This window comes from Anser brachyrhynchus (assembly GCF_964034855.1).
Source record: "Anser brachyrhynchus genome assembly, chromosome: 7".
NCBI lineage: Eukaryota > Metazoa > Chordata > Aves > Anseriformes > Anatidae > Anser > Anser brachyrhynchus.
Window position 1 is genome coordinate 14,219,544 of NC_137701.1, and position 26,036 is coordinate 14,245,579.

At 46.8% G+C, this 26,036-nt stretch overlaps 1 protein-coding gene across 6 annotated transcripts in view; it reads left to right on the top strand.

The window, feature by feature from the left end:
* The window catches only part of PLEKHM3 (pleckstrin homology domain containing M3), a 102,086-nt gene that overhangs the window by 6,406 nt on the left and 69,644 nt on the right, over positions 1–26,036 (top strand). The window contains exons 4-6 of one of the 6 annotated variants that reach the window (XM_080600418.1): positions 94–5,428; positions 15,393–16,206; positions 24,629–25,564. In XM_080600418.1, coding sequence (XP_080456544.1) covers positions 15,603–16,206; positions 24,629–25,564 — 1,540 coding nt within the window. In that variant the 5' untranslated portion in view covers positions 94–5,428; positions 15,393–15,602. Of the gene's footprint in view, positions 1–93; positions 5,429–5,463; positions 5,829–5,911; positions 13,051–13,088; positions 14,703–15,392; positions 16,207–24,628; positions 25,565–26,036 lie in introns of those variants that run through there. The other 5 variants (XM_080600419.1, XM_080600420.1, XM_080600421.1 and 2 more) reach the window with 5 other exon arrangements.

Here is a 26,036-nt window from a genome sequence, read left to right on the forward strand (position 1 = left end):
TAATTTCCCTGTAACTTAGTTCTCTTCATGTAAAGGGTGAGTGCTCTCTCTTGATTTCTTGCAAGTTTGTTCTGAGATGTTTTGATCCCACAGAGAGGACACAGAGCACCTATGAAGAATTTCTTTTGTTACAAGAGATGCATGTGCTGGTGAAATGTTGAAAGAAACAGCCCAAAGTCATGAAAATTTCAAAACTACTAAGCTCTCATGAAACAAGGGTGAAATCTTGTTCAAAGTTTACTTCTTCAAACCAAAGCCTTTTGGTTTAAGCGGTGAGGATTTCTCATGTATCATTCTTTGTCTGCTTGTGATAAACCTTTAGCGCCAGGATATTTGCTTAAGTGGAGAGGGATGGGTGGGTGCCTGTATGGAGAAGTTTGTTGTTCCATACATACCTCATTTGAATGAAACCATTTCTCATAATGACAGACAGCACTGACATCAGGTGGCCCTCAAGTGCTGTTCCTGAGGCTGCTGACATGCACACATGCAGCTGTGCAGGCATGCAGTCACTGCCTTGTCTCTGTGGCCCATGGGCTAGCTGTACAGTGCAACCATCTGTTAGGGTGGCGTCACCCAAAGACGAGCTAGTTCAGTGTGAAAGAACAGTGCTTGGCTTCAGTAAAAGACCTGCACCAACTTGTAGGATTCATTTTGTTTATTATTTGGTTTCTTAGTTGGCTAAAAATGAGTTTAGCAGTTGTCAGCCTTATATCCACAACACTTTTTATATTGTAGTTAGAAAAGGCTAATAAAGACCAAAATTCCTTTGGTTAATTACTTGCGTATATGTGTATTGTTACAGTACACTGTCTGAATGCTGTCTTTTGCAGAGATGGCTTGACACCCAGAGATGGCTTGTCCATATTTCACTGTTGAAGTGACCAGTGTACGCCTCATCCTGTGAAGTACCTAGGAAGCTGGCCTCTTAAAACTGGTATTTGAAGATGAGGACAGACTGGGGGTCCTTGGAAGAATTTTAACTCAAGCTACTGAGAGCTACTCTGAAGGATCGCAGGCTGGAGTTTCCTGCTGGCTTTCCCTCTATCGCTAGAGAAGCACCCGCAGCCAGAAGGTAGGAGCCACTTGGCCTTTGCTAGGTCCCAGCCTGCTACCTCTAGCACTGCTCCCCTCCTGCCTTCCCAGCAGCATCTCCCAGCCGCAGCTGCTGGGTAATGGACAGCAGCCCGGTTTTTAGCTGCGAGACCTTAATCTGCACTGTCGTCCCTCATTACTGCCACTCAGTGCCGTTGTGCCCAGCCATGAGGGGTCACGAGATGACATGGGAGAGGTCGGGCGGGGGTGTATAAAAGGGCCTGCCAAGCACCGGGAACTACGGAAAGGCTAAAAAGAGAACAGCTAGCCAAGCGATGCTCCCGGCGGCTCGCTGGGGACGGGGCTGAAAGCGGCTGGGTTCACACCGAGTTTCCTGGAGGTCACTCCGCAATATGGTAACTCCTGGCTCGGCTGTCAGCGCCCATCAGGCCGGCTGTCCTCTGAGGCAGGGGGAGGGAAGGAGGTTTGTTTAGAAGCGTTAGCCTGCCCCTCCCCCGGCCCCATTAGTGGCCCTTATTAAACCAACACAGACAAAGAGCAAAGATGCCCTCGTTAATGGAGAGTCTCCGATAATTACTCTGCTCTGCCGCTTCTTTTGGGGCCTGAATGGCCTTTGAATAATGTTTCTCTTGCTGCGGCTGCAGACAATACCCGCGCAGACCGCTTTAAGCGGTGCCAATCCCATTAGCGGGAGAATAGCGGGGCTTCGGGGCGGCGCGGCGGGGAGGGCAGCGGGCGCGCCCTCCTCCTCCACCCGCCGCGACCCACGGAAGCAAAGCAGGGAAGCGCTGGGAGAAAGCCCGTTTCAGGAACCGTCTCCCCATCTAAGCAGCGCCCGAGCGAAGGGACAACGCGGTGCCCGGCGCTGCTGGAGTGCCAGGACGGGAATTGTCCGGTCACAGAAAGGTCAGGGGAGAGCTGGGGGCAGAAGGAGACCAAGGAGGAGGGCCTCGTCCACCCTTTCCTCCTGCCTCCTGGGCACAGCTCTCACACCCACACAAGACACCAAAGGGGACAGAGGCCCAAGAGTCTCTGAAATCAGAATCCGTCTGTGCTCCTGATTTACAGTGCAGAGAAAAGGAGGTGGCAGTCGTCCCTCTGCATCCAGTTGCATACAAGGCATGAAAATGGTTATACCGGCCAATTTCAGGAGGGTTAATTCTGCACTGCACACCCTGAGCAGGAAGCTAATTAGTGTGTTCAATAGGTAGCTATCAACCCAAGTTGGAGGAGTTGGAATAACTCTACCTGAGCCTTTCTCTTTGATCTCCCTTTCTGCGTGATAAGTGAGAATAGTGTATAGCTGGGCTGGCTGCGGTGTTTAATTTAATCATCTGATGATATTTATTTTCATAAACATGAACTTAAGGAACAATTATCGGAAAGGTTTCATCTTGTGCTGAACGTGCCAGTTAACGGCCTTTCTGTGAGGTAATAGCTTCTATGCAGGGAGTCAGTAATTAAAATGTGTGAAAAAAGGCCCCTGCTTCAGAGGCAGCGGGGAAAGACGGTGGGTCTAATGCTCAGCTGGTGTGAACTGGCTAGTCTGTCAATGGCTACAGTAAACTGGCATTCCTCCTTCCACATCATGACAGCCCAAAGGATTCTTGAGAGTTTCCCAGTTAAAGGTAAAGATGTTTGGATTCTTATCAGAAGGAGCCAAACTCAGGAATTCATGGCACAGTGATCTGGGTTTGGAAAAGGATTCTGCAGTACTCATGGGAGATGTTCAGATCTAAAGAAGAGCACTCAGTCCTGCAAGCTCTCACACAAGGAAAGCAGCTAAGTGAAGTTTCCAGTGCTAGCAGATACAGCCATTTTCTCCCTTTTCTGGTGTTGACTCTCTAATCTTCCAGAATCTCAGTCTAAAAGCTGAGAAAAAGCTGACATTTGAGGCATTCGGATAGAAGGAAGATGACTTCATTTATGTCTTCATCGGGTGGACGTACAGGGCATGATTTGTTTACTTGTGCGGTTAACCACCAGATGGCTCTATGCACTGTGTTCAGCTTCAGGCCATATGTTGTTGGTTGATGAGCAAGGGGGACAAAGCTGGAAGTCAAGCTGCGTGGAAGGTTTTGTTAGAGCCACCACCATGTCTTTAACCTGCTTGAAACATGTTGGAGGATGGTGATACCCTTAGACAATGAAAACTGCTAAATCTGGAATTTATATTCTTAAATATGTGAAGTTATCACAACAACATTTTCCAAGGTTCATATTTCTTCAGAATTCGAGCCTGTCATCCTGCAGCTTCAAAGGATAAGGCTGGTCATTTGTTCTTTCCAATAGCACACAGGCTGCAGGCAGAGACATCTCCAGCAAATTAAAGGAAGAAAATGTAGACCACCTGCCCAGAAAGACTAAGTTGTTTAAACCTGTGGCAGAAGAATATGTGAGGGCTTACAGATTAAAAAAAGATACCATTTGGAAAGGGGATGGAATCCCTTCCTTCTGTCAATAAAATGGTGACCATTGTTCATAAAAGTACTTCTCACAAAAGAGAATTAAAAACTTGAAACCAAACTGTTCCCTAACAGCCAGCATAAGAAAGGTGCACCCTAACTGCATTTTGCACAGAAAAGAGAAAGCGCTACCCATCTCAGAACTTTTGCAAAGGGTTTCCAGCAGATGAGAGCACAGTTTTTTTAGGGAGCTGAAAACTGTGCCTCTTTTGTCCTGGGGGGAACACATGGTGTTTTCTACAAGCCTCCACAGAGCACAGGGCCATTCTGGGATGACGTAGGAGCCGTGGCACTGGCCAGCCCCCAGGAAGCATCTACCAAGGCATGGAGCACTGGGAGGAGGCACATTTCCTATCAGCTGCACAGCAGTCGATGTCTGGTGCAAGCCCGAGTGGCTGGACATATTTGTCAGACCAGGTCCCAAGGAGCCCCTGTTGGACGTACTTTGGCTGTAGAAAAGAGGGAGGCAGGAACCATGGCTGAGTGCATTGAATGCTGAGGACCTGGGGCTAAGACAGCTGAAGCTGTTCTGGGTTCATGGCACATGGCTGCTGTCCTTCCAGATCTACGGCTGCCAAGCATCTCTGGCAGTCTGTTTTTGAGCAGAAGGATGATTCTTCTTGAATGAGGCTGCTCTGCTGTCTTCCAATCACTTCCTTCTTCAATGTCCTCTCCCCTCCCCTAAAAAGAAGTGACATCCATGCCATATCCCTGAGCAGATCTCCTCCAGCTGTTGCAAGAAGTCCACTGCCCTCCTGCAACCAAGTCACTTTTCCATTGCGGGTGGAAGATGAGATAGGGTCCACTTGCCAGAAAGTTACCTAAGTATGTGCATAATGTTAAACAAGAGCAATTTTTCTTTAACACTGCAGTACCCATCAGAACCAGGAGAAGATGGGTTCCACACCTGCTGAGCAAAGGGCATACACTTGCCTGTTCCCTCTCCCAGCATTGATGTCCCCACAGATGCGATGCCTGCATGCCCTATGGGTGTCTGCAGGACCCAGAACAGGAGCTGGGGGTCCATGGCTGGCAGAGGCAAAGTCCTGAAGCCTTGGCAGGCCTGGGAGACCCAGCGGGCTGCTCTTGTTCAGAGGAGCCTGAGAGAGAAATGTCTCAGCACCATATGAGAAAAGGGTGGTTGGAAATAAATAGTGATGAAGCAGGTGATGATATTGCACTGGAGGGATTGTGGTGAATAAAATCGAATTAGAATAAAAAGAAAACTCTTTGCCCGTTATCCAGTGAACATGCCATTCATCTTTATGAGCCAAACTTGAAATGTGTGGTGCCCTACTGACAGATTGTTTGTAAAGGCCAGGATTAACTGATTTTCAGTCAGACAAACTGGTACGTTTGTGCGCCACAGGTGCTCATTCATCTTTGCCGTTGCTGAAATCAGGTAATGCACACGAATGCAACCTGGTCACATTTTGGAGTATATGCTAAATTGTTGGTATGTGATGAAGAGAAGAAAAACTGCTTATGGAAGATAACCAAACACCTTTCTCTTACGGATGACTGAGTCCCCTTCATGGACTCACTTCAACGTGGCCCGTTAGTGCAGCAATGTCTCAGCACTGATCCAGCCTGGTTCAGCCAAGCACCAGCTCCCCGGGTGCGTAGCAGCGCGGTGTTGGGGGCTGCAGGTGTGCACGGTGCTGCGCAGAGCGGCTCGGGGTGTGCTGGGCTTCCAAAATCAGGTACGTCCGTAATCCGCACGTAGGTATGTCTGGCCTGGAGGTTATTTTTGCACAACCCCTATCTTTGGGCGGGGTCCAACGCTACATTCCAATGGAATAAACAATTCGCAATTGTCGTGCAACTTTTTTGTTTTCTTTGGTAACAGGTTGCACCGGGGATCTTTCTGCTGCCCTGTGGCGATGCTGATTTCACCTCACTCCCGGGTAAGCCTTCGTGCCCTCGGCGGTTTTGCAAACCCCCCTCGGCGTGCGGCGTTCCCTTCCCTGCCGAGGTCAGCCCGGCCGCTTTACCCCGCCAGGGGCGACGCTGCGCCTGGCGCCCGGCCTCGGGCCCCTTGCCCGGGGGTCCCGGCCCCGGGCCGCCTCTCCCCGCTGGGGGGGGACACGGGCGGCCCCCGGCGGGGGGAACCTTGGTGCCGCGGCGCCGTTTCCCGCGGCGGCCGGGCCGGCTTTGCGGCAGGACGCGGCCCCGCCGAGGAGGGGCCGGGCCGGGCCGGGCCGGGCCTGCGCGCCGGCGGCTCCGCTCCGCTCGGCTCGGGCCGGGCCGGGCCGGGGGCGAGGTGCGGGGAGCGGGGAGCCCCTTCCTCGGAGCACGGGCCGCCAGGTAAACCTCCCCCCCCCCACGCCGCGGGGCTCGAGCGCTCTGCGAGCCCGCCGGGACCGCCTCCGCGTGCCGCCGGGTCGGGCTCCCCCGGGCCGCCCGGAGCGGGGCGAGGCCCGAGCGCGGCCGGGTGGGCGCTAGGTTGGCGGCTCCGCCTGCGGGCTTCTGCCCCGGGCCGGCCCCCGCCCCTGCGCGGGGCAGGCCCCGGCCTCGCACCTTTCCGCAGCTCTCCGCGGGAATTTCGGCCGCTCCCGGTCGGTGCAGTCACATCCAGGGCGTGTGTGCGTGCGTGCACAGCGCGCAGGCATCGCTCTCTGCGTTGACAGCACAGGGTGACATAATGCTGTAGTGGCCTCGCGCTGCAGCGAAATTGCTTCTCTTATGGAGCAAGCAGGCGAGCAAAGTCGGTGGCATTAAACCTGCTGGAGTTAAAGAGGCCCGGCAGGAGAGTATCGGCTGCATGGGTGTGCGTGCCAGCTGGAGGAGCAACGTGAACACTGGGGTCAGTGGCATTGCCAGGGAAGGGAAGGAAGTCGAGATTAGGTTAGCACAAAGAATCGTGGCTTGTGCCTGATCTGTTTTCTGCTCTGCAAATATGTATTTACAGCTCTGATCCTACGAGGACTTAGGGCCAAGTCTAATTTTAGGCACTGCGTCATCCCACTGAGTGACTACAAGAAGTCACTGTATGTAAGAATAAGAAAGCATCTGAATCTTGATGGGACTGATACGTACTGACCCATACACTTTAAGCAACAGGAGTTGCCCTCTTACTGCTTTCATAGTTTGTACATCCTATATGGAAAAAAAAATAAAGGATTAAATTTGAGACTAAGAAATCAGAAATCTAAAATGTGAAACATGGCACTGTGTAGTGGAATGAAGAATCTAATCAGTCTACAGCAGCTAGGTGCATCATACCCGCAGAACCATATCAGACTGCAGTTGTGTTGTGTTGTTAATATTTCAATTTAATCAGATGTTCTGAGGTTTCTACTGGGCTTCTGCAAAGATCGTTCGTAATGAACTTTTAGTTCATTTTAGAAAACACTAGATGTTTGTGCTGGAGGAGTCAAGTGACTCTATAGCAGCTTGTGTAGCTGAACCAGCCTGCAGGGTTTAGCAGTTGTGGCAGGGCTGCCAGGACCTGGGGGTTTGGATTGCTGTGGTAGTCTGCTGAATTTAGCATTATTTGGATCATTGCTTCCTTTCCTTCCCTTGCCCCTTTTCCCTGATAATGAATGTGCCAAACCACTGTGGCCCTGGCCGTTTGAAAGACAAGAGGGCTTAGTTTGAGGTTCAAGATGAGTTTGTTATTAATCGTGTAGTTCCATCAATGTCAGCATTCAACCACTGATAGTTATGGGGAGTCCAGGGTCTCACTGTGGAAAGGCTTGCAGTGTCCCAGCCAGGCTTTTTGGGTACCACGATGAGAAAGAGGAGTTGGTTGCAGTTGCAGATCAGGGTTACTCAGAAAGCCATGTGATGAACAAATTTGAAATTCAAGTCTGTATTTTCTTTTGGCATTGCTGTAATCCCAGAGAAGAAATGTCTCCCGTGTTCTTGTGGGAGGTCTTGTTTCTTGCCCTCCTGGCCTCTGGTGCAATGGCAGCTGTTGTTCCCGGTGATGGGGGTGCACTGGGCTGTGCTGGGACAACTGGAGCCTGATCATTGCTTCCTGCTTGGTGTGCCTCAAAAAAACTACCCTGCAGTGCTAACTAAAAATTAATTGTGTAGGCTGGCATAGATGGCAAGAGATTCAGTTATTGCATTACTATTTATACCAGCTAGTGCTTCATCTAGAAAAGTCCCAAAGCTTCTTATTGTCCATGAGTCCTACTTATGAGATAAATGTCTTTATGTGGCAGCCCCCCCTTATGTACGTCCTTCATTACTTAAATGCAGCCACCTCTGGGCATCAGGGGAAGCATGTCAGGCAGAACACAACAGCTGAAAGCTCAGCAGCCTGATTTCCAGCAGTCTGTAAATGAGTAGCGAAATATGCCTTTCATTTCTGTTGAGAACTCATGGGGACAAACTGAAAATGTCTTCATTTCTGATCTCCGTTAAATAAAGAAAAAGACAAGCTTTTAAATGCTGCCTCTCCTCTTCAGCGTAGTTCTAGAAAATATGGAACGGGGAGATAATTATAATTTCAGTTGCATTAACCAGAAATGTTTATTAAAAATGTTTTCCGTCACTTGTTATATCCAAATTTGTCTGACTTCCTAGAAGGAGACAAGCTGGTGCGTCATGGTGGCAATGTGCAATTCAGTCACATTTCTTCTTCTACTGGAGGAGGTTTGTGTCATGCCTGTCAGATACCCTGCTCCCTGACTTCCTCTGCACTCTTTGTGCTGAGCTCAGGAGGTCACAGGCAGTCCTGTTTTATTGTCCTTGTGGTGCCTGGAACAGGCAGGAGTTCTTGTAGTCAAGGGCAGCATGTAAAGTGAAAGTTATATAATTTTAAACAAATCTGTATGCACAAAAGCAAATGAACCTGAGCACAGAAATCTTTTACCCTCCTTTGGGTTATTTATGACTACAGGTATGTTTAAGACCACACATTTGTGCCTAAGGCCAAATCACTGCACTGCTTCATTCACGTTGTTCCTGTGGATTTTGTGCCTGAAGTGTGGGTTTCAAGTGTTTGCCCCTTGGTCTGTAGGGGTGGGGCTGGGTCTCAGGAGACCCTCTGTTTCCCTGGGCCTGAAATCCTTCCCCAGCCTGGAGAGGTGTGTGTCAGATGGCTGTAAGGAAAAGGAGTCAGTGATGAGGATCTTGGGAGGGCTGTACAGCAGATTGCCTCTGGGAAAGACAAGCTTTCTGTGGTCCATCTTCCTCCACTGCCCAGTCCTCTTCTCCTTCCAGATCCACTTTGTTGTGGTGCAGCAGGCTGTTCTGCACTCCCCAGCTTGCAGTTGTTTGAATTTTAATTACTGTTTCCAAAGTGCAGTTAAAATTAAAGGTAATGTGTACTATAAGCACTGCTTATTATTCATTAATGTGCTCATCACTGGACGAGGTGTTTATAGCTGTGATGTGTTAGTTTGCCATGCAGGGTGAGGATACCTGGGGAGCTTCCTTGTTAAAACAATGGGGCAGATCAGTAGCTGGGGAAATTTGTGCTTTCATGGAGTGAGGCACACGCATCCTTGTTAAAGGTCTGCTTCTCCTCACAGGATATGCCATTCTGATTCCTCCCTGGTTTCACCTCTTTCTTCGTCTTGTCCTTTTTTTTTTTTTTTTTTTAGTGGACGGTATCACTGCTGTCCTTTAGCTTGACTGAGATGAGGCACCAAGAAGAGCAGCTGTTCCTGCTCTCCTGCTCTTCACTTCCTTGTGGGTCTAGCACACAGGATGTGGGAGCCCTTCTTCACTGATAAATGTTGGCAGTCAATTTCATCCTTAAAGGCAGGGAGGCTGTAGCAAACAGGTGGGTTTGAAACACAGAAACGGTTCTGATTACATTCATAGTTCTCTCCTCTGGCACCTGGCCCTGTGGCCAAGCATTTCTGACCAGAAGGCCTTTTTCTTCAGTTTTTGTAAGCTTTTCCTGAATATTGCCAGTGACTCATGCAGGAATATCAGTCAGAAAGTACCTTCATGAGCCACTATAAAACTAGGATTGTGTGAAAATTTTAAGCAGTTAATTTCTCACTTGAATATTGGCGGAAGAGGCTTTTCAAAACGTGTTTTAAAAATGTGATCTAAAGACGATTCTTCAGGCCATGTGAACCAACAATTGACTATCATATGGCTATCTCTTTGAAACTCTGATTCTCTGTTCCATATGAAAAAAAAAACTTCGTCTCCTCTTTGTGAGGCAATGTAAATTTCATTCAGACATTTAAATGATGAATCTAAGAAGCCTGTGTCCTGTGTTGCTCGCTCAGCATACATAGCGGTAGGTTATCCAGGGTTTTGAAAGGACTGGGGAGAAGGCTGACCTTGTGCTGGGGGAACAAAATACAGCCAGGGAGCAAAATACAGCCATGGTACAAGAAAATGTGCTGGTTTGCACATGGACAGGGTTTCAGCTTATACTCCCTACAATCGTCCCTTGTGAAGTTTCTTGTTATCGGTTGCACCTCCAAATTGTGTATGAGAGGCAAGCAGGAGTGTGGCTTTTAATCACTACTCACAGAAGTAGCCAGTGTATACACGTGATTTGTAATCACTACGAGTATAAGCATTTTGAGCCAGGACTGTTTTGTTTATGTATGGATGGCATGCAGTGCAGTGGGTATGACTGGGGAAGCTGAATGCTGAGGTTTCAGCCACAATAGCTACAACATTATGGTTCCTGGACGACTGAGGGAAAGAGGGCTCCTGGCTGGGAGGGAGACCTTTAAACAAGCTCCTGGTCAGAAAAAGATTGAGAATGTTTGCTGAGTAGGCCTTGCTATACTGTAAATAAATAAAACATCATCTGCAGTCTAGTTACAGCAGGGGGATGCTGGAAAGATGGCACTGCACGATACCTTGCATTCTGCTGCCACTTTGAATTTTTCAACTTCTTTTTGCAATCAGTCTGTGCCAGCAGTGTATAAAAATGTGTAGATAGTGATAAAGACTTTGTGTGACAGCTACTGGTGTATCATCCTCCTCTCTTTCAGCCAGCCTGGTATGCCACCTGACAAATACACATTATTTCTTAACTAAGAGGTAACTCCTAAGTCTTCAGCTTCATAATGTCTTCTTTTTTTAATGGATTCTGTACCGCAGAGCCTGGTTTTCAGGGACCGTCATTGACCTAAGGGCATCCTATTTAGATTCTGGGCAACACTTGGCCGATGTGACCCACTGGGCTTGTCCTTGTTGCAGCAAAACCTGTAAGCCGTGATTGTTCAAGGTGCCACTTGAAGAGAGTCGGGTCACAGGCTGAGGTTGCTCAGAGTCTGACTGACAGGAAAGCTCATTAGGTATTAGCTGCACCAGCCCCAGTGGATTGTATTCAAGGTGGTTGTAGGTCTATCTTTTCTTCAGATGACCTGTTATTCAGACCAGGCTTGTCACAGCCCATAAGCTGAACTGTTAGTGGTCCAGGACTGCAACACACCAGCAATAAAGGTTCCTGTGGCTGTTTGAATTAGCTCTGCTACCAAATTGTTACCGAACTGGAAGAATGTCCCATTCTGTTTTCCTTGCTAGCATAGGAGTTTCAGCCTGCAATTTCTACGCAGCGTGAGATAAGCAGAGCTGGTTCCCGCAGCAGGTTCCAGGGTTAGGGCGAGCCCTCCAGTGACTGAGGCACTGCTGCTCTCTGTTCACATACAGGTAACTTGTGGATCTCCTCTTGTGGTCTTGAGAGAGAATTCTCAAAATGCCCCATGGACTGCCAGAAATTTGACCCTAAGAATCATTGGGAATCCGTGAAACTTGAGAGCTTCTAACAATATTGCTCACATTTTGCTATCCTTTGGGTGGCTGGGAGCTCCTCTTGTTTATGCATTTCTTCCTGAACACATTACCTGTGTATATCATCGATCGTTCCTTTCTAGTTCTCTCTCCATGTACAAGAAAGAAGGGAAAGCCCCTATTTATCAGTTGTGTATGACTCATTGTTTTATACATCTCTATCATCTGTTCTCTGAAGAAGGGGTCTTGTGAGCGCTAAAACCAACCAGGCTGCTTTCTTATCAAGTTTTGTGACTTCTCCTTCTTGCTCTCCCCCTCTGCTTCCCAGTTTCCAGATTTATCTGACATTAACCGCTTGTGTAGTGGTTAATTTGGAGAGACCCGTGTCATGGCACTGGTCTTCTGGAAAGGATAAGGGACTGTGTTTTGTTTACCTCTCCTTTAGCAGAAGGCTGAATTTGGGCCTGTTTCCTGTCCCTATTTAACAAGTGCAAGAACTGTGTCGTTAAAGACACTACTGACCATAATGTGTGAGATGGGGGTACACAGCTAGTGCCTGTTGGGGTACTATGTGTTGCCCACAAGATTGCTTTCTGCTCTTGCCTCTTCCATGCTTTTTATATTGTGGTGTGGTGCCTGGCTATTCTCCCTGGCAAAAGCCCATCGGGAAGTTAAGCGATCTCTTCCAGTGTACCTTCCTAGGCGTTTGTGTGCCATGATTGTCCTCTCATCAGATTGCTCAGTCAGCTAGGTTAGCCTTTGTGGCTTCTTTAGGTTTTGTGTAATCTTAACTAAACTGAGCTTCTGCATCTCGTGTGGCATGACCAGCAATCATTGCTGTTTACCTCAGCCATGTGAGTAACGTGGTCATTACACACTCATGATAGTAAAGATTTTACTCATGTTGTAAGTGACCCTTAATTATCTGACTGCTGCATGTTCACGAACAAGAGCTGTACCTGCACCAGATGTGTAGAAAAGCATGTTTTTCAGCTGCTGCAAGCCCCATGTTGAGCAGTTTTTGCTAAGAACAGTTCACCATGTTCCTTCACCTATTTTCAGTCAGACTAGTTCCCAGGGGTCTGGATGAGCTATTAGGTTTCTGCTTCCCATAACAAAGCCTTGCTTATGCTTGCCTGTAGCTTTAGCAGTCTTTAATAGTCTGGGTTGATACATCCCTCTTCCTCATATTCACTACCTTAGGCTGAACGTCTTTGGAAAATGTCAAGTGTTTCCAAAAAACAATCCATCACGCAATACATTTGATAATAATTTTAAAGGAGTTCATCCTAGCCTACTGTTTTCCTTTTCTGTCGTTCACATGAAGGGAGTGATTTCCACTGCTTTCCCTCCTGGAGGAGATTCTGATGGAGCTGTTTACTGGCATATCAAAGGTTGCTTTCATTTGGCACCAAATCCCTGCAAAAGTCTGAAGGAAATTTTTGTTGAGTGTCACTGTCAGAAAATGCCAAATTGTGTTTATGGAGGCTTGCAGAATCGCAGTACCAGGGGGAATGGCTGCACACTTGGCACAACTCTTTCTTTGACCTAAGAAGGTTCTTGGTGGTGTAGAAAGGGATCAGCCTGCCTCCACTGAAGTTACATTTCTTGTATTTATTGAGCAGGGCAAACAGACCAAGTTAGAAGTCATTAGTGTTGGCTTTTGTGAACCGTATAATGCAGGGGCCTGTCATCTTCTCATGACCTTGTGATTCAGCATCTTAACGGAAGTGAGGTCAGTTTGTAGTTCTTCAGCACCACGCGTGGCTGCGTGACACTGGGTAACTCCAGTCTCACCGGATCCAGAGAAACATGCAGCCACACGAAGCACGGCTTCCAGCATTTACAGATCAAACTGTTAAATGTAAGTGTCAATTTTCTCCCCTTCCCTTCCCTCCTTTCCTAATGATTTAAAATAATGAACAGAGCAACGCTGCTTCTGCTACCACTGAAATTCTTCTGAAGTGCTTCAGTGGCATGTCACAAGCCCTTCTGGAGTGATCGCTGCTCCAGTCTCTTGTGTGGGATGTGTGGGCTGTGTTCTGTGCCAACCCCTGTGAAGCAGTGTCTTTGTATGGGCCAGCCTGCAACTTTCACTGTTGGCGTCTGGTTATGTTGGTGCTGGGTTTGTTCAAGTGAATGCCTGTTGTGGTTTTGCAACTTCAAAATACCATAGGAGGATGTGGAATAAGTGGATAGGTTGTACCGCATCGTGTCCCTTAGCCTGTTGGAGCTGTAAGGCACCAGGGAGCAGAACGCTGTTCAAGGGTTGCTGGCAGGAATGAGCTTTGAGACTGAACATCGTGCTGCATGAAGCTGACAATGCAGATGTGCCCAGGATGACTTTATTTCCCACTGCCATCGACTGGCACAGCTGCACAGCTTTGCGAAGAGTCTGTTCCCGTACTGTTCTGATTTGAAACCACGCCATATCCATTCTGTTCAGTGCTCTGATTGCAATTCTGGCTCTGCCATTAGTGTCTCACTCTACATCTGCTTGTTGAAGCTGATCCTCATCCTGGTTTGCTGTGAGACTAGTGATGTGAATCCTTGCAAAGAGATAAAGGGAGAAAGATCCCAGTGTAAAGCCTTCAAGCTTCCAGAGTTGTGCATGCGGTTATTTATTGTTTTTTTAAATAATTTACTTGGAATGCGTTTCAAGAGATCATGGTCTGAACTGCTGATCTATTTCGAAGGAGGGCAAGCTGCTACTTTCAAACACGAGCATGTTGTGGCTGGCCACAGGAGAAGCAGGGATGGGATGAAGCCAGCGGATGATTGTGGAGGAGCTTTGAGTTTTGTGCTCCAGGACTCTGCAGCCCCTCCTTTTTGGGAGTGCTGGTCTCCTTCCTCCCTCTGGCCTGCTTTAGGAAGGAGTGCCTATTTAAACAACTTTGCTATTTTAAGTTAGGACAAAGCAAACAGACTGTTCTGGATTAAAAAAAAAAAAAAAAAGAAAAGAAAAAGAAAGAACCTTAAAACTAAGCATTATGTATGTTTGATGCTGTTTAATAGATGTTTTTTCCTGCTGGGTGTAAATCTTTATGGGTTTTGGTAGCACTTCAGCATCATTCACAAGCTAATGAGCTGCTAATTATCAGTCCTGTCCAGGCTAATTAATTCTGTTAAGAGTGTGTTAATCTAGTTCTGAGCTAATGCAGCTTTGCTGCTTCTAGGACTTGAGCTGATGTGGTCAAAACTGGGACATAGATCTCCTTGACTGTGGACTGCACTGCTTGCACAGGCTCTAGGTGCTGTAGTTTTTTCTAGCAGCCATGAAAGCTGTTCTCCCACTGGCACCCGGGTGCCAAGAATGTGTGTGTATTTGGTTTCCCCAGTTTAAGCATTACTACCCAACACATCCCTTGGGCATGGCAGCACTGTGGATGGAACTTCAAGAGGGAGAGGCTGAAAGGCAGCAGGCTTGGTGAGACAGAAATTGGCAGTGAGACACCCCCTTATTGCACCACGGGGAGTGTAATAACCATCCTCCCTTCCTTCCTGGAGTGAGCTCAGGTGGGTCAATACAGTTCTGCAATAGTTCCAGCCTTAAAACCCTTCTCTATTATGTTCTGCCAAGTCAGCTGCTTGGAAGTAAAGATCGACAGATTTATGACAGTATGGCTTATGGTGTATTTTGTTTTGCTCGTAGGATGCACTGTCTTTCTGGGACCTAGTGCGCTACACTATTTCACACAGGTTCCCAGCAATATTCTAGAGAGAAGTGTGCAGCACTAATGCATTGTTCTGCAGCAGCCTATTAGCATTGTGATATCTAATAAATCAATAATCTGTTTATGCAGAAAAGTAGCAAAGTAGCAGCTGCAAAACTAATGCCAGTTTCCTAAAATTGGGAGTGCAAGCAATCTAGGAGAAAAAGGCAAAGTATTCGAGATCTGTTGCCTTATTTTGCTACCCTTCTTCTATCAACTTTTTCTTGCAGCCTCATGGCAGCCTGTGCTAAGCATTCCCTAGGTGGCTGCATTTTCAGTGTTAGTCAGTACTGCCTCCCAGTGCAGATCTCTACAGCTTGGTTAGTAACTTGGATCACTTTGGGTCCTCTTTATTTGGTGCCCCACCCTGCTCTCTGCAGGTTCCAGTTCAAGAAGACATAAAACACTGTGACTGTGGAAAGAGTGGTGCAGTTAAAACACATTTATCTGGGAAAAGGCCTGTACTGACATGATGCTTTGCTTTGCTTTACAGGTAACCTGCTGTCACGATGAGGTTACTTCATAGAGTGACTATAGCCAACTCGATCGGTGGGTGTTAAGTCTCGCATCTGAAGACAACGGTTGGTTTGGTTCCTTTCCACCACAAAGGATTGTGGTTGGTGCATGTCTTTGTTAATCTCTAAGTGTGCCAAGGACAGGCGTGAAGCAGCTCTTTCCCTTGGCCCTCCTGGCAGCCCAGGATATGGAGGCTCTTGAAGTTGATGACATTAGCCCTGCCTTGGAAGTGACTGAAGACTTCTTCAATAGTTTTGATACTAAGCTTGAAAAGATCGTTCAGCCCTCTGAGGTGTATGGTGTGCAGGAGGTTCCTGAGCTGGTTGGGCATGAGGTATTTGATCAGATAACAGAAAGCAGGAATTTGAGGAACGTCACCTCCTTAGCCAAAAGTAACCTCATCTGGGATCACTGCAAAAATGGCCTGTTGGAAACCAAAGCTCAGACAGCGTTCCCTGCCAAAGAGCAGCGCTTGGTGCAGAGGGGAACAGCTGCTGACAGCCTTGCTTGGGCAGGGGAAGGGGAGACTGCAGCTTTTAACATCTTCAGTATCTGCCAGCGGAGGAGAGACAGGCCTCGCTCAGTGAACGACATCCTGGTGCAGAATGAGGAATCCTCCAAGTTCAAGCCAGGGCACAACAGGTCGCGCTCCGATATCAGCCATGTGAACTGGGGAATGGTCTTCACGGGCACCTCTCTGCAGCAGCCACCTCTGCCTGGTCAGGACAATAATTGCGCTCTGCTCTCTTACCTGGCATTAACCAAGGGAGAGGACATCCAAGGAAACACAGGTTTGTACAGATGCTTTATTGTTTCTGTTGATGTGAAAGCTTTTATATTTGTATTTAATATTTATCTTGAAAGAGAAGTTGCTCGTTTAAAAACAACTAAGCAAAAAAAACCCTATGAGCTAGCTCTTAAAATGATAGAAATTAGCATGGCTCTCATATCTTTGATACGGTTCTAGCTGTTTGCCTGGTTAATTATCATTTTTTAAAACAATCTTGACTTCTGTTCCTTTGATGGTTTGAAAAACTAAGCTTGTTTTACTTTTTGCTCCTACTTCATTTATTATGACTCAGGAAAAAATAATTTGTTTGCATTTACAATAGTTTTCTTACCTGATTTTCCTATACTAAAAAAACTTTAAATGCTAAAACTATTGGGAGAATAGCAAATGCAAACAAAGTCAGTTTTTATAAAGAAATTAATGAGTGGCCATTAAAAAGAGGGTATACAAAGCTTTACTGTGAGGCCTGAGATCGCTGCTGTGTTTCTTTAAGAAATGCAGCCTATTCAGTCCATAAACATTTAACAAAAACTCAAGCACACTATTTGTGCTTGTCAATATTAAGGCTTCTCTGCCAGCTTTGTATGGGGTGCAGGAAGTCTTGTTGTCACATTGAGGCAGGCATCTCCAGTGAGCCGTAAGGAGTGATGTTTTACCAAGTTACAGTTTTTCCTTTCTCTTTCTCAAGCAGCACACTGGAAGAGGTTGTGCTCAGAGCTTCAGAAACACTGAACCACTGTCTCTGTCTCTATGATTTGTTTTATAGATACCAGCAGTGAGCTGGGCACAGAAAGGAAAAACAGTGTCACAAAGGTTTTATGATATAAATAAAGGCATGGCTTAACAAAGGAATTTCTAAAATCAAAGGGGTTGTGAAAGCATGGGGCAGGGGGAACAAGTGGTGGAATGACTCCAGTTATGAGCAGGTAGGCTGCTTAGGGTTAAAAGGAGACTTTTAGGTTAGGTTTTCCAGGTAAGTCAGCTGTTTTGGGGCATGAAAAGCAGGCGCTTAAATGGTTGTTTGTGGATATGTTTGTAGATAAAAATATAAATGTATATGTAATACACATGTATACACACACAAAGCTGTTGATTATTGTGTTATGTTGGGGCATAGTTTCTGTAACCCAAAGAAAGGTAGGTGCTCTTGGTGTGCAAAGGATATATACCTGCTGCTATTTTTGTTTAGGGAGATATTTTGCTTCATGTAGAGTGGGGGCTCTGGTCTGCATGCAGAATGTGTTCCCCGATGCATCACACCTCTTTCCAGGGTGAAGCAAATTACACCCCTTCTCCTTACACACAGGTGCAAGTCACATTGCTGGGCTCAAAGCTGTCAGCAGCATAGGTCTCTTCAAAATGGCTTTTTTTGTACAGGAGACCCAGTAGGGTAGAGTTCTGGGATCTTGGAGGTGAACTGAGCAAGGGCAGGAAAGGGATTAGTAAGAGTGGCTGAAGAACTTCTGTCAGGACCCTCCCGTAGCCCAGCAGCACTCAGTACCTCTAAGATGCTGAGCCCACCCTTTTCCACTGGTTTTTGCAGCAGTCCAAGGCATTTGTCAGTGCTTGCTATGTGCCCTCCAAGAGCCTTTCTGCGTGGGATGGTTTGAGGGTGGTGGTACCTGCTTTGAGGAAGGAGAACTGTGCTCTGAAAATGAACTCTTTTAGTCTGTTTCCTTGACCAGTTCTGTTCAGCTGGTGTGCAGGGTTTAGAAGGTAGCTGTGGTATTTCTCCCCTCTCTGTTTACTAGAGAGCTTGCCATAGTTTGCTGCTACTGTTAGCTGAGCTGAAAACAGAAAAACAAAACCAAGAAAGTAGGTGTTGCAGGTACGTGTATCCAGGACTGGTAATTATTCTCCACAGGAGACCAAAAATGTATCTTAAGGTTGGCTAAAAGCTGTCGCAGTAGTTGGAGGAGTCATAATGGCCTCAGCCTGTGGAGGTATCCCTTTCCAGGGCTTTAATGCAGATTAAGCCAATGCGTACGAGGTACTGAGAGCAACTTCCAGCCACTCCTTTCAGTCCTTACTGTGGTAAAGGACTTTCCTCTAGAGCCTGCAGAGGTCTCCCAGTCCTTCTAGGCTGGCTGAGTTGCTGCATAGATTAGCTCTTCACAATTATTATTTTTTTATCTTCATAGTATATTTATTTCAATGAGCTTATCTGTTCCTGCTGCTTGCTTTTTCATAACACAAATAAAACGAAACTGGATCCTTTCCATGTGCTATGAAAGAAAAGGCTCTGAAAAGAAGCTGTGCCTTTTGGGTTTGTATCTCCTAAGGCCTGCTGGCAAAACAGCTAGTATACTAGAAATGAGCACTGTTTGTGCTACAGAGCAGTGTCAAGCAGTAAGTGGAGCTAGCAAAGAAGAAAGTTGTAAGCAAATTCAAGGCAGGCTTTTGTGTTTCTGGGCATGTGGCCTGGCAAACAAAGGGAGAATACTGCTTCTGTAGTATCCTGCGAAAGCTGGCTTAGATCATTAAAACACAATGTGTGAGCAGTTATCTTTGACAGTCATGTGGATGTTTTCATTCAAACACAACCACTCCTAAGAGTGTGGGTGCTATAGTATTTTTCCCGGGTAGCTATTTAGTGCGCCTGCCATGCCTGTGAGCTCGGGGAACTGCAGAGCTTTCACCAACAGGCAGCTGTGCCCGTACTCAGCCAGCCCCATTGATTTTGGCAGTATGCTTTGTCAGGATGCTGCATCTATGGGTTGGTTGCAGCACTGTGGCATGGCAAAACAGGCATGTCAGAGAAAGGTGACTGCTCTAGAACTGGCTAACAAGGCCAAAGTCTACTCTGATTGGGGCGAGGATTTCACTTGTTTCTCTCTGCTGACTGATTTACCATTTTTTCCCCCTCTTCACATCTTTTCAATTCCTCAGGAAGGAGCTGCAAAGACAGTTAGCTGGAACAGCGAGGTGCTGTGGTAGGTAAATGAGCTGCTGCAGAGGTGAAAGTGGTCAGAGATCCTGAGCAGTGTGAAATGTTGAAGGTGTGACTTGTGGAGTTGCGGAGCCCTCACACTGCCCCTCTGCGTAAAGCCTAGCTCCGCACTGATCTACCAGGGAGGTTTCTGAAGTCTAATTGCCATTTGTGGTTTTGCAAAACCACTCCTATAGCACTATCTTTTGTCAGTGGTAAGTAGCAGTCACGCAGCCAGGGCAGACCAATATGCTGCTAATTGCCACTGGGATGGCAGAACGTTATAGCTGTGTGGCATTGTGCAGAAGATAATGGTGCTGCCATCTGAGAGGCAGATGTGCGGAAACAACGCTTCTGCACCTTCCTCTCTGGAGAGCAGGAAGCCTCAAACTACTTGGAAATAATCCCAGAAGTAACAAGCCAGTTGGAGAGCCGGTGCCCCCTGTGGCCAATCTATTTTCAGCATTAAAAGGTAGTCAAGAAATAGCTGTACTGCAGAGATTTGGAGCCTTTCAAGATTTGAGGAGGCAAAATTGTTATTTAAAATCCAGTGCCAGTTGGATGTAGTTGGATGCCCTCCACTGAACTGGGGTCCGTAAGTGCCAGGGACTGTCTGTGCATCTAGCAAGAGACAGCCCCTTCTCCCAGGAGGTTACAGCTTAAATAAACCACACAGTAAAGATAGGGAGAGTGAGCAGGGACAGAGAGGTGAGGTGCTTTGCCTAGGTTCACACGGGAGTGTAATTTGGATCACCTCATCTCATCTGCTAGATAATACTTCCCCTCTAACCCTGCCGGCTATCTCAGGGAGTCCTGCAGTTGTTCCCTGCAGGCTTGCTCCTGATTGCCTCTTGGGCATGGGCACCCCGCGAGCTGGAAGGGCCACAGGGGGCTGGCAGAGAGCGGTGGCAGAGAGAGCTAGGCTAGGCAGCTGGGTCTGGTGGAGGGAAGCGTGCCCGGCTCCCCTGCCCTGCCTGGGAGGCCATGCGAGGGTGCAGAGGCATGGAGAGGGGAGTGCGGTGGGAGGCGATGGGAGGGGCTCACGTAGTCAGTAACTTCACTGTGCAGGAGGATTACAGCAAGCAGCACCGATGAGTTTGGTTGTGAGGCCATGCTGGTCGGGAGGGTTGTTCTATGCAGACTCTTGCTCTGGAGTTACAGCACTCCATAAAGCTAATGAACAAAGTCTTCATCTCCTGGGGCAGTGCTGATTGCTTCCAGTGATGTCGTGATGACTTTCATAACTGAATTTTCAGGTTAGTTGGTATTACACTGTATGAGACTTTTCCTTTAGTGGTGTCAGTTAACTCTCCTAATGTGAACTGACCCTGTTTTCATAGGTTTGTCAGTCACTTTATACCCTTTCTTCCTTCTTTTTGAGGCTGAATTCAGTGAACTTACACAAAGATCAGCAAATGCATCTTCATTTGATATTCTCACTTCTTTTGCAATTTCTGCTGCTTTATGCATCTCCTAGTTGGTGGTAGGTAACCATCTCTTTCAGCACATTATACTTCTGTTCGTTCCAGAGATGTTCGGGGTTGGCCTTGCACCTTTCTGTCCGTTTGACTGAATCCAACCACCTTCTCCACTGCCTCCCAGCGCAGGCTCTGTGTCAGTAGGTACAGGGTCCTGGTGGTCTGCTTAGCAAGCACTTCACAAGTGTTTCACTTACTGCAGAGGAACAAAAAGGTTTGGATGGAATGGCTGGGCAGTAGGGATCATGTAGAATTCAGTAGTTTCATATAGTTTAAAAGAACATAAAATAACACACCTGAAAGGAAAGATATAAATAATAATTTGTCTAGGTTCTTTATTCATATCTTTAGGCACTTCATTCAGCATATTTTGCTGAACAGCTAAGCCAACCTCACCAGCAAATGCACAAATCTAAAATTAACAAGTTGCCAAGTTCAACATTTTCAAAGCACATTTTAAGCACGTTTTACTTTCCCTAAGCCTAAGGAAGATGAAAAGAGTGAATTTTCTTCCTGATGGGGAGAAATGCTGCAGCTTACAGGAGAGTGGGTGGAAAACGATGTGCAAAATTGAGGTAGACAAAAAGTACAAGTAAACTGAGCTGGCCAACTTCACTTGCAGTGGCAGGACCCAAGAGGCCTCTTTCCTAGCTCATATCTCTGGCCAAGACTGCCATGCTAAAACTGTGTTTGAATTGAGAAATTGTTGGAGAAAAGTGTTTTGGTATTTAAGGTGACTTCCACAGGTTTTTGCAGTTGTACTCTCTGACCACATGTCTGTTAGTGCCATCTCTAAGAACTATGGAGCTTGTGGTGCAGCAACCCAGTGACCTGAGGGAGCATTTTAGGTCACAAAGGCATCTGCTGAGTACTGTGGGAATCTGAGAGGAGGACCACTGACGAAAGCTCTGTAACTTGTGCTCATCTCTCACTAAGCATTAGAGAATCCAGAGAGGAGTACCACCTAAGAGGCAAGTCCCTCAGAAACTGAGCATCTCCGCTTCTGATCTTTTCCAAGCTACTTGGTGTTGCTGTAATCAGAAATGCTTCAGTAGTGCAGAGCAGGGCATGTCCTACCTTACCAACAGGGACCCAAGTACAGTCAGTTGTTCAGGAACATAAATCTGGATGTGCTGAGACAACATTTGGGCTCCCTCTCAGGCTCCCAGACACGGAAAGCAGCAGGTGTGTGCGTGGTGCAGAGTGCCCAGCTGGAATGAGGTGGGAGTTCCCAAAGGAGAGGAGAGATGCTGAGGAGCATATTGCCCTGTCCTCAGCTGCTGAGTCTCCCTTTGTTTCCTTCTGCCTCCTTCCCCCTCTTATCTTGAAATTGGAACTCCAAATGGCTCAGACATGGGCCATTTACGGTGATTATTTCCACTTTTTTTTTTTTTTTAACTCTTCCTCAATTTACTCTCCCTGCCTCTCTGTAGGGAGGAAAAGAAATGCAGTTTTTGTTTGGAAGGTGGATGGAGAGGTGGTAGCATTTACTCTCCAAAAAGAAAGGTATTACCTAGCATACTGCGCATGGAGGTGACAAAGGAGCAGAGGGCTCTAAGGGGTGTGTGTGCATGGATTCAGCCTTTCTCTGCCAGCATCTACTGCCCTAAACTAAACTATAGGAGACATTTGAATGTTAATCAAGTTGGCTGCTGATTTTGTCTCAGTTAGGGCAAGAGCCAGTGGAGCTGATTCACAGGGGCTTGAGGGAAAGAGTGGGATGAAGGAGGGAGAGGGGGTGCCTCTGTGAAAGGCAGGGAGAGATAGTCTTTCTGTAACTCAACAAAAGACAAGCAAACCTGCATGCAGATGAAGGAGGGGTGGCTGGGGGAAGGTTACGAGTTGTCTTATTACGGAGAAGCTTGAACTGTCATCTGTACTTGATGGAAGCGAGAGAGATTGCAGTTGGAGCTGCAGAAGCGCTGCCTCCCTGATTGGATTAATAGAAAGGGAAGATGACTCTAGAATGGCTGCCCATTATCTGCACTACAAAGGGATTAGTGTGGGTTTCAGAGAAATTAATGGCTTTTGAGTTAGCGCAGAAATACTAATGAATGTCAGGGCCAGAGATATATGGTGAACTAAATTGGTTCTCTTTTAGTGTGTGTGCGCGCATGCGTGTATCCATTTGGGGTTGTGAAAGTGTGCTTTTTCTCTACCGTTTTCAGTTTTCATATTTAACTGAAATATTCTCCAGTAGCATATTTGTTTGCAAGATATAGTTATATTGTTTTCTACTGTTTCAGACAGTGCCAAAGTAATGATTTTTTAAAAATTGTTATGACTTCTGTCATATATGCAGACAATCTTTCTAGGTAAAGTGTAGAGTGCTTTGAACACGATGTTAAATGCCGTCTCCATTCTGAGTATGTGGGCTACATGGGGAAGCTGAGGCTGAGCTGGCAAAGCAAAACCTAAGTGTGTCCTTTTTTGTTAGTGTAGATGGGAGGTAGCATCCTTCCCTCATTTTTAACTGTCTTAGGTTTGCATACTCACATTAAGTATATTAAGCCAGTTAATTCTTATGGATGTTCATTGAGGTTGAAACTTGTTTACTGAATCCTTATAAACATTTAAAGTTGGTCTTCGCTGAGAGCTTTTTTGCCAGCCATCCTGGGAAGCCCAGAAGAGTGGGGATGCAGTACCTTATATACAGGGTTATCTTGGGCTTTGTCAAACCCAGGTTCTTCTGCTGTCCGAGCTCTGCATTGAAGACATACTAGGCATACTCAAAGGTGATCATGTTTAAAACTTGTTGGAGTGTGGGCTGATAACTAGAGTGGTAACTGGTTAAGCTGAGATGTTGAAAACTTTTTCTGCCTCCAGCTGCCTACCCCATCCCTCTTTGAAAGCTCACAGACTGAGGGTACAGACTGCTAGTGAAAGAGCTCCTTCTCGCTGTGGTTCCTAACATTTTGCATTAAGGTCAATTGATGCTGGGTATTTTTTTGGCCTAATTGTGCCAGGCAGCAGATGAAGAGCTGTTCCCAAGTGGTTTCCTTGCTCCTGCTTTAGGAACAGAAACCTCCAAGGGAGATGGGCAACCAGAGGCAGAAACCTCATCACCTGTCTCTTAATTCTGCCACTGAAAGCCGAGACCCATAACAGGTCTCTGTTACTAGGAAGGTGAAGTACAAGTCAAATAGAGCAAGAGTTTGTTCCCTGCGTTGTTTTGGGATGCCAAATGTTAAAGTTGGCATTAGAATGTAACAGTGAACTCTGCTGAATTTGTACAGGAACTAACAAAACTTGCATAGACCGTCATGTCCAGCCCAGGTAGAAATACGATGCTCACAAGTGTTGACAGTGGCTGAAGCAGGGCACATCAGGTTGGAACAAATTTTGCACTGAAACCTGCTTTAAAGCTCAGCAATGCTTTAGATAACTCCTAAATTTGTATTCCTTTGGTGCCCACACTGGCTGGTTTTCTCAGGACAAAGCAAGCTCTCCTTGACTTTGCCTTGGGCCAGGATTTTTGAAAGGGTCCGATCCAAACATCAGCGGTGCTGAGACATTTAGGTATATGTGGCTTTGAGCCTGGACAGCCTGTTATTGTTCAGTTTTAGGCCCTGAGCCTAATTCGCATAAATCAACATAACTCCTTTCTAGTAAAAAGAGCAACGCAAAACATCTTGGTCCCAGGTCACGCAAAAAAGCCCCCAAAAAAACCCACTGCCCATGGCCGTCTCTGGGGTGAGGCTGCGTGCGGAGTGCCCGGAGAGGCCAGGAGGTGAGGCCGGGGCTGCCCCCTGCCGGACATGGAAAATTGCTTGGTGTTTGTGTCACTGTTTCCCCATCCCCTTTCTGTAAAGTGTTTTAGCATCTCTGGGGAAGGAAATGCTGCTTTTTTTGGTAGTCATTGCTTGTGTTTGATAATTATAGCCTACTGAGTTAAGGCTATTTCCATGATCTTAGTCTCAGAATATGTTCATAATAGGAGGGATGTATAAGCCAGAATGACTGAGCAAAGTGAAATGAAAGAATTAATGGTAATATTCTATTTTTGTTTCCTCCAGAACACAAGACAACGTTTCCAAATATTCTGAAGAAGGGATACTTAGAAATTAGAAGAAACAATGACAGCTACTGGCAAACCTGTTACGCTGAGCTCTCCCCATACAAACTGTACCTGTATTGCCTGGACAGCAGTGGCAACCAGACTCTTCCCACCATGTATCCGCTCATCCATTTTCAAAGGGTCACTGTTACTGGTAGCATTGAAGCCAAGGTGGTGGACGCTGCCCTGTCAGACAGCTCTCAGCTACAGCTGAAGGCGGAGTCCCCATGGGAGGCTTTGGACTGGGGACGGAAACTCTGGGAAGCGGTGCGTGCTTCTGTGTCTACTTTCACAAGACAGCAGGAGAAACTGGAGAATGTGCCAAAGCCTGACAATAGCAGTGACCTTTCTCAAACAAATGGATTGGTAGAGAAGCCCATGGAACTTTTGCTGTCCATGAATTTAACTGAAAATAATAAAGAGTACCAAAATATTCTCAAATCAGGGACTCTTTACAGGTTAACTGTCCAGAATAACTGGAAGGCATTTACTTTTGTCTTGAACAGGTCTTATCTCATGGCATTCCAACCGGGTAGGCTTGATGAAGATCCTCTGCTGAGCTACAATATCGATGTGTGCCTGTCGGTCCAGACGGATACTCAGGATGGCTGTGACTCTTGCTTTCAGGTCATTTTTCCTCAAGATGTCCTCCGCCTGCGAGCAGAGACCCGTCAGAGGGCCTTGGAGTGGATGGAGGCACTGAGAACAGCAGCCAATGCCACTAGAAGTTTAGGTCAGAACCTGCAGGTCACGCTTCGGAACAAACCTGGAGGTCGGCCCTTTGGAAATGATTTTAGAAAGAGTAAGCGCCAGTCTGTGACCACCAGCTTCCTGAGCATCCTGACCACGCTGTCTCTAGAGAGAGGGCTCACAGTTCAGAGCTTCAAGTGTGCAGGTAAGCAACCAGACTGCAGCATCTGCACCCACTCACCTTCTGCAGGGGAAAAAAAAAGTCAATTGGTAGAGCTTATATTTGTTTTAGCAGCATACAGCTGCTCCTGCCTCTTACTGCAGCCATAGATGCTTTGGTGTGTTAGTGTTTCTTTGCTCTCTAAAATGTGGAGAAAAACCTGTAAGATATACAGGGATTCAGCAGCATTTGATGAGATCTGAAGTGTTAGACCGTGCACGCATGGCATACATAGGTGGGCCAGGGCTTCCTTACAGGGCAGTTGAGCTGTTTTCTTGCTTCAGGAGTCTGGAAAGGTGGTCCAGAATTAAAGGGGTCTGAATTCTGGATAGTACACGTGTCCAACATCAAGCAATTGTGTTTCTTTTTATTATTGTGTCTCCTTCAATTTGTTTTTGGAACTCCACTTAAGTTCTGAACCTTTTGGGGACACTTCTCAAAGCCATGCCTATGCTTT